This window comes from Eucalyptus grandis, chromosome 9 (genome assembly GCF_016545825.1).
Source record: "Eucalyptus grandis isolate ANBG69807.140 chromosome 9, ASM1654582v1, whole genome shotgun sequence".
Classification (NCBI taxonomy): domain Eukaryota; kingdom Viridiplantae; phylum Streptophyta; class Magnoliopsida; order Myrtales; family Myrtaceae; genus Eucalyptus; species Eucalyptus grandis.
The window spans coordinates 29,905,139-29,920,574 of record NC_052620.1 but is presented as its reverse complement, the minus strand read 5'-3'; the positions used below and the strand labels follow the sequence as shown (position 1 = coordinate 29,920,574).

Sequence of the window (15,436 nt, the reverse complement as noted above, 5' to 3'; positions counted from 1 at the left end):
GGTTTTTTTAGATTTTCTCCAAACTTTTCTTTGAAAAATCTCAATTGTTGCGGTCTAGATTATCTCCACGTATACCTAAAAGTATCTAAAGACACCATGATAGATTCCGACATACCGCATTAGTATCTTTGCTCAAGCAATTATGAGGAAGGATCTAGTCCCATTAAATTGAAAAAAAAATTAAAATTTGATTGTGCATCGGACAAAATATTCTAGGATTTCCCGGCGCGGTCTTCTCTGTGAAAAAAAAAAAAAAAAAAAAAGCCCTTTTGAGACATTTTGAAAATGAACTTTAATTTGGAGAAAGAAATGCACGTGATCTTTCTTAAGACTACCGGGGGCAAATCAAGAAATAGGAGGAAAGTAGTTGGCACGTGCCGGCCGAACGACCCGCAAAATACGGACCTTCCGTCCGAGACCCGGCCATAAAAGAAAGCATTGACCCGGCCCATCTCAATAATTATTCCCCCGATTTTTTATTTTATTTTTCCGCTTCCGATTATCAAGATATTTAAAAAAGGGAAAGGAAAATTCAAAAATGCATTTGCATTCTCTACCCAGTCGCTCTCTCATCTTCGCAGCCGAAGGTCATCGTCATCTCCATCTCCATCGCACCTCCCTCCTCCTCCCCGCCGCCGCCCCCCGCCGCCCGCCGCCGCCTCTTCCTCCTCCTCCGGACGCCGCCGTCTCCGTCCGCAGCCCGATCCATGGCCGCCGCCGCCGACAACCCCGCGACGATCTCCGCCGACGACGAGGGAAGTTCGGCTTCCAGCGGCCGGAGATGTACAAGGGCACGCTCGCCAACACCGTCGACCCACCCTACGACCGCCACGTGTTCCTCTGCTTCAAGGGCCCCGAGTCGTGGACCCCGAAGGTCGAGGACGCCGACACGGAGATGCTCCCCAAGCTGCTCGGGTCTGCTCTCAAGGCCCGCAAGAGCGACATCCCCGTCAAGGTCAGTTCGGATTTGGGCCGAGGTCTTGTGCTTTCCGCGCGCGTGCTTGGTGTCTTTGTTGGGTGGAAATCGGGGTTTTGGGAGCTGGGTTTTTGGATTCTGGATCTGACGAGGAATGTTCGTCGTTGATTTGGGTTTTCTTGCATTTTGACTCTGTGGGTTACTTCTGTAGACGAGGCTGACTATGTGTGGAGGATGCAGTGGGATCGACTGTTCGGACGGGGATGTGTTGATTTTCCCTGAAATGATCAAATACAAGTGAGTTCTTGCCTCTGTCTGTTTCTTGAAGGAGGAGTTTTACACCTGCCAGTCTCCATCTGTGAGATGGTCAACTGTTGCTTTGGTATCTGATTTGGCTTTCCTTATGGAAATTTTACGCGATGACAAGCACAGCGCCGTATTGAAAGTTTCTCGTTTTGGGTTTAACGTCGTGCCGAGATGCGGGAAGATGATGCTGTGGAATTTCCTTTTGGTTGTTGGGCTTTGAGAATTTATCCTGTCTATGGACACAGTAGTTGATTTTTTCTGAATTATTGCTTCTTTCCTTTTGCACTTGCGGAGTAGTTACTGATATTAATAGGCAAATTTATATCGTGGTTCTCCATCCTCACTACCCTCCCCACTGGCGTACCCTAAAAGGGAAAAAAACCCTTAACACCAATTTGAAAGACTGCGAAACAGATTGACTCATCATGCCATTGTTTTCTATATTTTTCTGGGTTTCCCTCAAAAGGGCCTTTTCTTGATCAATCTGAAGATATTTTTGCTTTCATGACAGGGGTCTGACTGAATCAGGCGTGGATAGCTTTGTCGAGGATGTGCTTGTGAATGGAAAACCTTGGGCTTCTGGTGTGCCGGAGACACTGACCGGTTCCCATATATTTGTCTGTGCTCATGGCAGTCGAGACCGGAGATGCGGTGTTTGTGGACCTCCTCTCATGGAAAAACTAAATGAGGAGATTGAGTCGCGTCAACTGAAGGACCAGGTGTTTGTTAGCCCATGCTCTCACATTGGTGGCCACAAATATGCTGGGAATTTGATAGTCTTCTCTCCAGATTCTGAGGGAACAATCACGGGTCATTGGTCAGTCCTGGTTTAAACTTTCTTTCTTTCTTTCTTTCTCGAGCTTTAGAAACTACGAGATATTCACTCAAATAGCATTATCTGAGTTGACTTTATGATCTGATTGCAGGTATGGCTATGTAACCCCCGATGATGTGCCTGAAATTCTCGAGCAGCATATTGGGCAAGGAAAAGTGATAGAGAGGCTTTGGAGGTTTGCCCTTTTTTTCTCTGTGCATAGAATGTGTAATGAGTTAATTTTGTTCTTTATGCTCACCAATACTGAAAAATATTAGTAGGAATTATCAAATGCTGTAGCTAGTGATGTTAACTATAAGGACCCATTGGTTGTCTTTAGCCAATTGATCACTTTAAGCAGCTATTTTTGCTTGAAACTGTCTCGTATTGGTCTTATCTTTGTTGATGGTCCTCCTTGCAAATGATAGTTGCTACTGCTGGTGTTTGATGCTGTCATATGGTCAGGTTCAGCTGATTATTGCTTGTAAACCAATTTTTTTTTTTTAATTATGATTGAGAGTCTAATAATTACGTGTCTTGAGTCATTGCTGAAACTTACAGTAATTTACCTGATAATAATGCTTGCCTCCATTCACTTACAAAAAAATGAACGCTTTTCTTCACTTGCCAATGGGATCTGATTGGTATGTAGAATCTGCCCACTATCACGGAAAGTGGAAATTAGCCTTGTCATGTTCATAGATGTGTTAGGAAGTTTCTCATCTGACCTATCAGTTAAGGCACCTAAGCATGTCAAAGCAGCTGCAAGCAGAAAGCATCTGGTTGTGTTGTTCACTTTGTTTATGCAGTTTTTAATATTTTTGCTGAAAGGAGCATCACTTGTGTGGAGTAAAATTTCAGTTTTATCTCTTGATCATTCCCTGCTTATTGTAGTGCAGCCTTCTTTTGCTTGAAATGCTTCTTAATACTCTTCTTCTGGTCAGTCTTGCAACATTTTGAGCTGGAGGGATTGCTTTTCCAAATAGTTTTGAAAAATCTACTGGTGATATTACATCCCAAGGTGGTGTTGCTGTCTGTTACCATAAGAGTTTGAGCATTACAGTGAATATGGTATTGTATGGGTTGTAAGTGCAAACTGTAGGCAGTTTACTTCCTTGCTTCTGTGTCTCTTGCTGTGTCAAACATGGGCCACTTTGTTTATCACTGGATAGTGCAAGCTCAGGAGTAAGTTGTAACTGGCAAGTTGTAGGCTATAGTTCACTCCCTTGCATCTATGTCTCTTGCTGTGTCAAACATGGGCCACTTTGTATGGGTTGTGGTGGTAGGCTGTAGACTCTAGTCCACTTCCTTGCCTCAATGTCTCTTATTGTGTCAAATATGGGCCACTTTGTTAGTTTCACATCACCAGTTATTGCAAGCTGAGGAATGAGCTGATTTATGAAATCTTTGTTGTTCCTTACTAGTATAGTCTTTTCTTAATCACTCGTTGTGCTCTATTTTCCACTCACATTTGTCACCGAAAAGAAAAGGGTATTTTTTGTGCTGTTGTACATAACTATGCAAGATATTAATGGTGAGTGGATGCAGGGGCCAAATGGGAGCATCTGCTGGTGAAGGTCAAAAGGCTGACGAACAGAAACTTCCAAATGGAACAGATCACAAGGAAAGCAGAAAGCATGAAGAGAGCATTGTGGAGGAGAAAAAGGAACCTGCATCTGGATGTTGCCAGGGAGTCAATGGCTTTTCTTGTTGCAGAGATGGAAACTTGGATCAGAGTAGCACAAGTGAGGAAGAGAAGCAGGAGAAGAAGTTTTCCTTCTTGGTGGGAAAGTGGGAACAAAGTGAAGTTCTCACCGCTGCAGCTATCGTAGGAGCTGTGGCGACTGTTGCAGTGGCCTACAGCTTCTATAGGAGGTCTTGCTAAGTATAATATATTCAAGTAATTCGTTAGTAATCATCGATGGATTGGTTCCCCTGCTTTCTCTCATTTTAATAGCATGATCAAATAAGTCCTTGGAACCATGTGGTTTGGGAGGAAATATATGTGTACGCCCCCAAAGTCCTTTCTGCTTGTTAGCGCAGAATCAAGCAGAAGATGCATGTTTTCGGTTCCTGATACGAAAGCACAGGCTAATACTGTTGTTGTTTTATATCGCGTTTGGTGTTTCTCCGACTTTGAATCGAGCTGCTTAGTGATGTACCCCCTTATGGAATATTGCTGGTTTTTAGTGATGTGTGGAGTGAACATGTGCTCTGCAGCTTGTACTACGGCTAGATTCTTCCCTCCTGAATTCTTTGTTATGGCTAAGATTCGCCTGTACTGCTTCTCTGTGACGACAAAAGCTGGTATCTCTGCACATGATCCGATCAAACAAAGTGTCTGTCTCTTTACAGATGGGAACCTTTTGCTTGGTTCTTTTACCTCGCGCCACATGCGTATGATCGGCATCTATTTTGTCGTTTATGGGGATTCCTTAGTGCGGATTGAAATGATAAACGAATGATGTTGGGTGGAGACTTGCCTAATCAGAATTCAAAACAGGAAATGAATCAAGCGAGCGATTGAGTTGCGGGTTGTGTTTCTGCGATTGCGAGACATTTCTGTGTGGACGTTGAGCTGGGATTTCTGTTAAATTACTAAAGATAGGAGAGATGATGCTGAAACTTCATCTTTGTACAAAATAATAGAACAACGAAGTCTTTTACAAAAGACAAATACATAACGTAAAACCATCACTAAAATATGACCTATAAGTGCCCATAAGTGCCCATTCGGTAAGACGAAGATTATAGGACTCGAAAGAGTAGCCTTGTGATTAATATTGACTCGAGTCGAATGAAGAAGTGCGCCATTAAAGAACAAACGTAAGTCTCCAAGTCCTTTGTCTTCAATTGATGGCGAGAATCAGATGCGATACTTGCTACTATCGCGCGATGCCGCATGCAAATTCGATGGTAATCCCTCTTTGATCCTCAGGGGAAATTATATTCAAGTAGAAATGAGGAAAGACTTGGGCTTAAATAAGAAAACCAACTCTGAAATTCATTCAGGTTTTTTGGATCTGGTTGAACATTCATCACCATGGTGTCTACTAGAAACGACCAAAAATGAGATATTTTTGTAGATCCAGTGCCACTAATACTACAGATTTTTTTTGGAAGGAAATAACCAGAAAGCGAAGAAAGAGAGGATGACATCAGGGATTGACTGGGGAAGGTTCGACTCCGGGACACCTAAGTTCGGCGGCCATGTCGACACTGATATATTTCGTCCAAATTAATATAGAAATGAATAAAGAAATTAGGGAAAGAGCCAATAAGCACTTGTCACTCGTTATTAATCGCCACGATGCACTCCCATAATTGACAAAAGGGTTCTTCCGTCGACATTGACAATCCGGAGCCTTCCAACTTTTTTTCGAAATATATATAATATATCATTTTACGACAAAATTATAACATGTCTTAACAAATTTGCTTCTTTCGGACGAATTTCGGAGTTCACACGTTTCCAGAGCAATTAGTGGGCAGAGTGGACCCTGAACAATCGACGGCCTATGTTGATATTGTGGTGGATCCTTTGAGATCGATTTGATGATGACATTTAGCTTAGTTTAGCGTTGCGTTTAGACTCCGTGCAGAGTGTTAACTTTTTTTTCCCTTCTAAAATTCCCCCATTTTCCCTTTTTCTGTGCAAGGACCAGAGAAGAATTCAGCCCGACCAAAAAAGCCTGGAATCTTGTGAAACATCATTAAATGAGGACGAGATTGAGAAGAAGATAAGAAGAAGATGAGCTTCTCTGCAAGAAAAGAAAAAAAAAAGGTCGTTGTCCTCTCCGTTACCGTTCGTTTTGCACGAAAGGTATGCCATATTCTACCCTCTCCTTTTTCTATATTCTATATTCCCCCCAAGAAAAAAGAAATTCTTTGTTAAAGATTTTTAAAAAACCCAAAATTAGAAAGTTGGCCGAAAGTTCCTCCAGCCATTTCTTATTGGAGTTTCGTGGCCATACCGGTCCTGCGTCCAATTAAAGCAAATTCATTCTACCGTCTAATTTTTACTCTTTTTTTTTTTCTTTTTTTCACTTAAGCACAAAACAAAGCATATGCTTTGAGTTTCTCAATATGCTTCTCCAATTCTGATGCCCTCTCAATTGAGTCAAGCTTAAGTAGAACACTTGGACTAATTCGTCAATTTCATTTCTTACGGAACAACTAGATATGATGTACCATGATTTCCTTTGTCGACGTTACTTGACTACATTATTTGAACTTAAATTGTTGTCCACCGTTTTAAAAACCTAAACTTTTGATTGAATTTTAATGATTTTTTTACTTTTATTTTTTTAAATTAATAGTAATAGGGAAAGAAAAATCTTTTGACAAATTGGAGGAGAGGTGATATGAAGGGTAGTATACTTACCATAGGTACTGTACTTACCTACTCGTTCAGGCAATTACGTCTCTTTAGTTGGTTTCAGTTGGGTACATACAAATCAATGTATAAATAACTTTCGAGTTGGTCATCTTATTAAGTAAATTTCTTACAAAACGCGTGGAATAATCGATGCACTGAGGAGAAGGTAATGCATACGGTTCATTGTCAGTATAGAGTCATGCTGGCGTTGCATCAGATATGCCTAATGTAAGATCATATTTACTGGCCAATGCCATCATCGACAGGGGGAGCGAAGCGGTTTGAGATTGGAACAGATGGTGCAATGAGAAGAGCTTGGACATGGAGAAACCTGACATTCACTTTTTGCACGATGAAAGGATCTGCTAAAAAGAGGATTTATAGAGTCAATCAGATGTACAGAGAACCCAATCAATCAGTGCGCGGATAAGCCAGCTAAGGATGGCGATTGAAGGAACGCCTATCGGAAGGATGTTTGCTTTTTCCGGTCATTGTACTTGGCGACGTTAAGCCTCTGTTTTTAGCCGATACGAAGAGAACAGGGGCCATTAACCATGGTTAGCCCCACCGTGAAATTGTGCTAATTGCCGTAAGTCAGTACAGTACTTTTGATTAGTCGCCGAAGGGAAGTCCTCTGCCTACCAGGGGAAAAGGAAAGGTGCGCACTTGCATGCTCCTCCTCTCAGGGCCTGATAGAGACGCAGCGGAACGAACCAGAGCATCCGATGGCAAAAGCGTAGTTGCCTTTTTGTTTCATCTTTTTTTCTGGTTTTAAAATATTACCCACTATCCCTCTCTCTCTCTCTCTCTCCCCTTCCTTCCTCTCGCTTGCCGAGACGTGTATGGTGCGTTCCTGTTTGCATACATATTGTTAATATATAAAAAGATCGATCGATCGAGTATGGCAATATCAGCAGCCTCTGACGTGCTCGGAGTTGGTGGGTAGTTGGGTCTCCGAAATTCGAAGCCGATAACAACAAACTATATAATATAAACATTTGGCAAACAAATGTGAGCTTACTCATCTCTGTTTCATCTCCATCTCGTATTAATCAAAACCACCGTCTGTTCTGTTCGTGTCTGGGTCTCTCTTTTTCTCCTTTTTAGTTTCCCTTTTCATTTCGTTTCGTTTCGTTTCGTGGCTTGAACTGTCTTCAACTTGCGAAAAGGAAAGTTTTTGAGATTTGGGTTCTTTGTTTTTTCGCGTTTTTGTTGGTGGGTTTTGGTGAATGAGAAGTTGGGTGTTCGTTTGGTTAGCTTCTGTTGAGTTTTGATGTACAGCTGGAGTGGAACAAAGGGAAAGCGAACCCATTCGTGAGCAAGATCAAAGCGGGGCTGAGGCAAAGGCGACCCTCGACGATGCCCTTGAATATGGTTCACGCTTCTGATGGATGGCCCCGTGTTCACTTGACTGGGCCATCTGGTTCATCTGCTGAGGTTAGTCCGTTAGTTCCTGGATACTCTTCTTTTTTCGTTCTCTCTTTTTGGAATTTTTTTTTTTTAATGAGATTGATTGGAGGGGTTAAAATGATATGTAGACATCGTTCTGGGGAAAGTTTTGTATTATATCCCCATTTATTTTCGTTGTTTGAGGTCTTAAATCTTAGGAAAGATAGGGGGCGGAATTGCTGTATGAATAAATAACTTGTTTTTTATGATTTGAGTTTTGCTTGGTTCGCTGTAATTAATGCCAAAGTAGATGTGTGAAACGGTATGCAAATACATGATTAGTTCCGTATGATGTTCCCAAGAACATCTGTATGAGTCGTGTATGTGTTGTCTATGGAAGCAATCTGTCGGATCTGGAAGGTCGTCTAAGTTTTTAGTGATGGATCTGAAGATGGTTATGTCATGTTTGAACTTTGACCGAAGCATCTGGCTCTCAGATAAATGAGTTTCTCATGTTGGATCAGTTGTCTCCACTTCAGGAAGACTGGGACCTTTTGACTAGAAGAATGAGCTTTGCTAATATTGCAAACTACGACTTTTCCCCATAGAGTCTTCAGAAAGCTGTTGTTAGTTGTGGCCTGTCACCTGCTGATTGAAATTAATGATTTCAGGTGCTTCTCTACGGGGGGCAGGTTGTTTCTTGGAAGAATGAACGAAGAGAGGAGCTCCTCTTTATGAGCAGTAAGGTAAACCTAGTGCCACATATTTGCATCTGGATTCCATACTAGAGTTGTATACGTGCATATCAGTAAATGCATGAATTTATGAACATATGCTTTTGTTGTGGAAGCATGAGGAATGTTGAATTGACGGCCAGCTTCTATCTAACAGAAAGGGAATCTTCTTCATTGTAGAGGAGAGAGATAGCCAAGCTTCTAAAGTTATTGAATAGCTTTTTTATGGATTTGTCATATTTATATCAAAGTGATAACTATTGAGGTCATGAATGCTTGATAAAACCATAGTGTCGGCCATCAAAGGGAGAATATGTATAGAGGGAATTGCATGTCCAGAGTTTTCTTTTCTCACTGATCATTAGTATTTTCAGCACCATCTTTTATAAGTCTTCCAGATGTCTTCGTGAACTTAATACTTCGGTTTTCTGTTTTTTTCTGCACATATCTGTCCCTCAATGTTTCTTGAGAAGAAATATGTACCTGGTGTTTGTATGCATGAATTGGGGGCTTTTCATGTCAAATTTGCACTGCATTTAGTTAATTGATCTCTCTTGAAACATCAGTTCTCTTAATGACTTCTTTAATCTTTTGTAGGCCATCTTTAAGCCACCTAAAGCAATTAGGGGAGGTATACCTGTTTGCTTTCCTCAGGTGAGCAATTGGGAAAATAAGCATTCCCAGCGAACAAATGATTAACGTTTGGGAATTGTTATACTGACTGTTGCTTCCTTGTTCAGTTTGGAAATCTTGGTTCTCTGGAGCAACATGGATTTGCAAGGAATAGAGTGTGGTCTGTCGATAGCGATCCTTCACCTCTACCTCCAGCTGACAGCCAGTCAGTGGATCTGATACTTAAGTCTACAGAAGAGGACCTCAAAACATGGCCGCGTAGGTATGCTTGCGAACCTTGATATTTCTGCCAGATGTGTCACTGTGAAGCCTTCCTAGAGGTCTGTGGTTCTAAGCTTTTGGATTATTATCTGGTGTCCACCAACAGCTTTGAGCTCCGACTTCGCGTTTCTCTGGGTGCTGGAAAGCTCACTTTGATCCCCCGTGTAAGAAATACTGACAGCAAGGCCTTCTCGTTTACGTTTGCGCTCACAAACAACCTCTCTGTCTCGGACATCAGGTTTGCTTGCCTTCTCATGCAAAAGCTCTACCTTTGCCTGTTACTTTTAGTGCCATTTCCTGTAAATCACATTGTACTTTTCTCAATCCTTTGATGTCAAGATCCTAATGTCTAGAGCTATTGTCTTTCTTTTCTTCTCCTTTTTTTCCGATCAAGCTTCTAGCGCTATAATTATATTTCATATCATAACATCAAAATCTTAAAGCCTGTAGTTGGTTCATGTTTGTTAGTAGCTGAACACACAGAGATTTAATTTGCAGTGAAGTGCGCGTCGAAGGCTTAGAGACGCTTGATTACTTTGATAATTTGATGCGAAGAGAAAGGTTCACAGAGCAGGCTGATGCAATCACATTCGACGGCGAGGTTATGCTCTTTTCATGCTAATCTGATTAGGATGCCTACAGGATTTAAGTTCATTCTTGAGTTTAGCTTCCCATGTTACATGTGTTTTATTACTTGTACATCATTGATCTTTCTCATTCAACATTTGTGTTAATTATCTAAAACTTTTGTATATGTTTGGAAGATTTACTGGTTTATGTATTCTTAGATTGACAGAGTTTATTTGAGCACCCCAACAAAGATTGCTATCATAGACCACGAGAAGAAGAGAACCTTGGTGCTCCGGAAGGATGGCATGCCAGATGCAGGTAAATGATGTCCAAAAGTCTGTTTCCTTTTGTGGTTCCCTCGCTATGTGTGACAATTCATTCTTCCCCTTAATTGTCTGGGTAAATGGTCATATGCTTACAGTGGTATCGAATCCTTGGGACAAAAAGGCAAAGGCACTTTCTGACATGGGTGATGAGGAGTACAAAACTATGCTGAGTGTGGATTCTGCTGCTATTGAAACACCGATAGTTTTGAAACCCTTTGAAGAGTGGAGAGGCCGTCAAGAACTTTCTACTGTTTCATCAAGTTATTACAGTGGGCAATTAGACCCTCGAAATGTTCTTCGTGGCTTTCACTGAATCTCGGCATGTTTTTAGATAATTTATATAAGCTGCACGCCCTGTAAATGTGCCCATTTCTTTTCTTTGTTGAGAAACCAAAACAGCCCTAAGTGATAGTCGACTGCATTTTCCTAGGTCGGTCAAGCTATCAGAGGGTTTAGAAACATAAAGGTGTTCTATGTCAATCCGTCTGTCATGTGAGATTGCCTCTTGTTTAGTGATTTCATACCGTATGCTGCTGTGCATTGTGATATTTGTCGGAGTAATGTTTTGCATCTAGAGGGGGAGGAGGATTGAACAATCAACTCATTGCCCTTTGATTAATTGAGGCATCCTCCCCAACGTTTCCTCTCTCTCTCTCTCTCTCTCTCTCTTTCTGTGGGCGCACGCGTGCACTGCTGCGCATGCATGCAAACAGTCATGCAAGTGCACACATGCTTTCTTTGTTTTTCTCTTCTTTACACATGCCTCAGATGTTAACGAAGTTGTCAGCTTTATGGTAATGAATTACCAGTACAAATGTCAACTCAGAGAGATTGCTTGGAACATGTGTGAAAACCAATATTATTGTAGAGCCATGTGATGATATTTGCTGCTGTAGCAATATTTGGATACATTTCAGAAATTGGAGTAATAAGTTCGTTAACATAATCTTACTGCTTCATTGGGTAGAGGAGGAAAACTGGTGTACTGCCCTTATTTCCATTTGCGTTCTTCCGTCACGCCTCTAGAAAAGCTTGAGCATGGACATCCCAAACTTTTCTCTGGCTTCCATGTCGAATGTGTTGTCTCCGAGATACGTATAGATGTGGGCCCTGCATAGAAGTTCGCTCTGTATCTTGCTCACCACCTTATCCGTCACTGCACCCCATAAATTCTTTCTTCAGGTACTAATTCAGGATTAGGAACATACACATCTTTTTCTGTTCACTGTGTTCTTAGATCTTACCTTTAATTTGGTAAGTATATCCTGGAAGGCGAGAAATCTCCATTACAGAACCAGATGTTAGCTTGATATCATCAGATGATTCATCCAGGACCCTGCCATAAACGCTCTAGAGATGTCACGATAGGGGACAAGTTATCTGAAAGTTCACGCTTGTCGTGGTTGTATATATGTCTAATGAATAAAGGGCTGTCGCATAATTACTTGTTTGTGAGATCCTCATGCTTATTCCCACCGGTGAGCTTCTTAATGGCTCCTCCAAGGCTTTCGCCGACGTTTTTTCTTATCATGCTCATGGTGAGGCCAGAAAATACTATCACCATTCTCACCGTCATTCCCACATCACTGTCTATTACCTTCTGGTACATTTCCTTTGTTGGCGTTGCCGGGGCCTCCCTGAACTCGGACTTCAGCAAATCTCTCAGCTTCTCATTATCTGCATATATACCTGCAAAATGGGGAAAGTCAACGCGTGTATTTGCTTCGAGTAAAAAGGTAATGCCATCCATTATGTAACATCATGACTGAGCCTCAGAGTCGAAACGTCTACAAGAGTTTCAAGAATCCAGAATCCCATTCACTTTGGATGAGTACCGAGGCTGTGGTTTCTTACACGTCTTCGGTGTATTAGTCTACTACAATTAAATAATTATGTCTTTTTGTTCTTCTTGAGTCAGATGATCAGCAGAGGGTTTATCTTTTATGCTCTTACTGCTAGACAAGCAAGACATCACTTGATCATCTTGCCCGGGATGAGGGCGGTTCATTCAGCAGCTGGTCAGTCACAAGTTCAGCAGCGGACTAGATCTAATCCATCTAGCGACTGTCACCGATTTTTTGCTGCTCTGAAAGTGAAGAAGATCGACACCTACCTGAATTGTGGAAAAATCGCGCGAGGGCGACATGAAGATGCTGTTGTGCATATTCAGGCATGTTTGATAGTATGTACTCACCAAAGCCATAGATCTTCAGTCCCACCCCGAGCATGGACTTCTTCCTCAAACCTACGGAGTTCAATTGCTTCCCATCCTCCAGTCTAACTGGGAAGGAGACCCCAGTCCTTGGCTCCACTTCAACTCCCACCTTCTCCTCTCTCTTCGCCCCGGGAACCTCCACTCCGTCCCCGCTCGCTACATCATTCTTCGACTCGACCTTAGACCCCGCCGTGGATGCCATTTGCTCTGGCCCAAAGTAGGAAAATGGGTGTGCTTGCAATGTGATGGGAATGCAGCAGGGGGTGGCGTTGCGTATTTAACATGAGATTGTGCTACATGGACTCCACCTCGTATTGCCATCAAAACTGACCTCGGTGTCGGCAAAAGTAGGTGACGGTGAAGTCAGTACAAATGAGCTGCTTTAGCTTGCTATTGAATTGCGGTGGGTGGGATCCCCGATTTCGAGGTGTGCCAATTACTATGATTCGCCCGTTCCCATCATGATGATTTGACTCGACGTGTATTTAAAGAAGGCGGTTGGAATTTGATGGCCGTTGCTTGTAGTTGGGAGACACTGGATGTACCACAAGTTACCGGCCCTTGACTCGTTGAATGTTTGAGCTCGGGGTTTAGTTCTCGTCGACTTTCGAGCGTCGGATCGAATCGGGTCTTTCACTTCTTAATTTGAAACCGATGTGGGCTATACCATATGCATCTTGCTTTCCCAAACCGAAAATTACAAAAGTGATTTTCTTTCTCCATCTTGGAGTCGAGAGTTTTTGTGCACATGAAATCGGCGTTGTTTTCCTTTGTCCTCTTGGTTATTTATGAAAGGATTGTCTAGAGTAATCCTAGGTATGGATAGCAACTAAGTTGCTGTTCAATAAGGCTACAAAATAATGGTGACTTATTGCTTTGTGCGCGTCTAGATAAGTTTGAGTCAAAATTGATACTCAATAAAAGCTTACCACGTCACTTGATAAATTAATTTTGTCCAATGTTTTTGCTTATCACTTATCTACTCAGTGATGTCCGATCAAAATTAATCTAAATTGATAATTTATTAAAAAATTTAGGATTTGTTTGACAAATCTTTATATAAACTGACGCGATTAAAATACGTATGACTAAATTGACAAATTATCACAAAGTTTTAGAGTTGAATTGGTCACGGCATAATAAATTTAGGATTTTTTTGGACAAATTTCACTGTTTCCATGCTCAAGACCAGAGCCTATGTTGGACGAGTGATTCAATCGTTTGGGCCTGTTTCCCTTCTTGTTCGGTTCTTCTTCCAGGAATCCACTGAAAGCCCTACCTCCTCATCAAGAGCGGCTCAAGAACGCTCCCTCTCCCCGGTGCTTCCGCGAGTCGGAAGAGTTCGTGATGGAGACACAACGGAGCAGAAACCGTAAGGGCGCCAAGCGTCGCAGAGCTCAAGGCAACGAGCAAAACCGCGATGCTAAGAAGAGCAAATCGGAGCCTCCCGGTTCCAGCTTCCTCGAAAAGGTCCCCTTTTTCTTCGTGGGTCTTTGTCTATCTTTCCGATTTCGTAGAATTGGTTTGTGGGTTGGCGGTAGCTTTGATTTCTTGAGTGGAGACTGTGCTTTCTTGAAGTCTCTGGAATCTGTGTCGAGAGCTTGCGGTGACGAACGCGGATGGATTTTGGTGAGCTTAGCTCACCGGTTGATTCTGATGGGTTTCTGCAGATGAAAGCGAGGTTATCCGGTGGGCATTTTAGGATGATCAACGAGAAGCTATACACCTGCACGTACGTTGTTTCTCTCTATTCGGATTTGTATTGTGATTCTCGACGTTTTGTTTTAGTGTGCATTGTAGTCGCGTTGAGGGCGGATGAACATGATTGATAGAGCCGAAACGCTTGCTTAACTAGTGAACTTGTACTATCTTTTCAGCGGAGAAGAAGCACTTGATTATTTTAAGGAGGACCCATCTCTTTTTAATGTGGTAAGATGCTCTTCTTTTCAATGAAAAGGTCATCCAGTCAATAAACAAGTCTTCACTTCTTTGCTCTTTTGCGCTTCAATGGCTGCATTGTGTATGTGGACTTTTTGGATAAAAAGCTTGCATTGCTTAGGTGATGAAAGGAATCGGCTATTGAGCATCACCTATCACCTTCATCTCACTTATTTGTGTGAGGAGGAAAATCAGTCTCAGTGAAGTAAATCAATTGGGAATGAAAGCAAGTTTTAAACTTATCTGCGAGTCGGCGTCTGTGACAGAGTAACTATGTGTCAGTTTCTGCGAGTCAGAAAACTATATCAAATTGAATGTGTGACCACATTTCAGTCTTTCTAAATCTGTGTTCCACAAGACCATATGATCAAGGTGTTCCTGTTGTTGGTCTGCTGGGGGAATCAAGATTTGGAGTGAGCTACTAATCCCGCTGTGCAATAGCTTATTGATTCAGTTATCAGGGAAATACCAAGTGTACTACCACCAAATTTAAACTTTAGTCAAGAGACTTGTTTTGGCTTTTGTTGACCATGGTGGAATGAGTTCATTTTGCTCAAATAACTTTCTGGAAGAGCAACTTGCTAAGTACTGATAAAAGAAGGAAAAATAAGCTGCTTAGCAACGCCATCGTCAGTGATGAATATGTTGTTCGACTTCATATCAGCAGTTTCTTGATCATCCTGCTAAGATTTGTTTCTGTGAAATGTACATATCAGGGTCTAGATCTTCATATCAACCTTCTGAGAAGATGAGGCCATAAAGATTGGTCATTTGGATATAACAGAGTAAAAACGGGTTTCTGGTTGTTCTCAACGAGAATTGCATGGAATTAGTTTCTTCTAGGAAGGATAACTGTCCATCATATTTTTGTGCTTTGAAATAAAAATTGCCATCTCAAATAAGTTATTCTTGCATGAAATTTGTCTGCACATCACTTTATCAGTATGGATGCTATA

General features: G+C 41.9%; 4 protein-coding genes across 4 annotated transcripts; 3 read left to right on the top strand and 1 right to left on the bottom strand.

The window, feature by feature from the left end:
• The first annotated feature begins 506 nt into the window (after window positions 1-506).
• On the top strand, window positions 507-4,305 carry LOC104419219 (altered inheritance of mitochondria protein 32). The gene is made up of 5 exons (XM_010030806.3): window positions 507-955; window positions 1,128-1,213; window positions 1,734-2,039; window positions 2,149-2,232; window positions 3,585-4,305. Exons 1-5 carry the CDS (start codon window positions 539-541, stop codon window positions 3,919-3,921), a joined length of 1,230 nt encoding a protein of 409 aa, XP_010029108.3. The 5' UTR covers window positions 507-538; the 3' UTR covers window positions 3,922-4,305.
• A 3,390-nt stretch (window positions 4,306-7,695) lies between these two features.
• Window positions 7,696-10,946, top strand: LOC104419218 (putative glucose-6-phosphate 1-epimerase). The gene is made up of 8 exons (XM_018863130.1): window positions 7,696-7,851; window positions 8,475-8,549; window positions 9,135-9,191; window positions 9,278-9,432; window positions 9,538-9,669; window positions 9,930-10,032; window positions 10,220-10,319; window positions 10,423-10,946. Exons 1-8 carry the CDS (start codon window positions 7,774-7,776, stop codon window positions 10,638-10,640), a joined length of 918 nt encoding a protein of 305 aa, XP_018718675.1. The 5' UTR covers window positions 7,696-7,773; the 3' UTR covers window positions 10,641-10,946.
• A 212-nt stretch (window positions 10,947-11,158) lies between these two features.
• On the bottom strand, window positions 11,159-12,821 carry LOC104419217 (fatty-acid-binding protein 1). The gene is made up of 4 exons (XM_010030803.3): window positions 12,522-12,821; window positions 11,773-12,016; window positions 11,572-11,663; window positions 11,159-11,483 (listed from the first exon to the last, which is right to left on the bottom strand). The coding sequence occupies exons 1-4, from the start codon at window positions 12,742-12,744 to the stop codon at window positions 11,350-11,352; spliced, it is 693 nt and encodes a 230-aa protein (XP_010029105.1). The 5' UTR covers window positions 12,745-12,821; the 3' UTR covers window positions 11,159-11,349.
• Window positions 12,822-13,754: 933 nt separating this feature from the next.
• Window positions 13,755-15,430, top strand: LOC104419216 (ribosomal RNA-processing protein 8). The gene is made up of 3 exons (XM_039301623.1): window positions 13,755-14,012; window positions 14,213-14,274; window positions 14,420-15,430. Exons 1-3 carry the CDS (start codon window positions 13,890-13,892, stop codon window positions 14,493-14,495), a joined length of 261 nt encoding a protein of 86 aa, XP_039157557.1. The 5' UTR covers window positions 13,755-13,889; the 3' UTR covers window positions 14,496-15,430.
• Window positions 15,431-15,436: the final 6 nt, after the last annotated feature.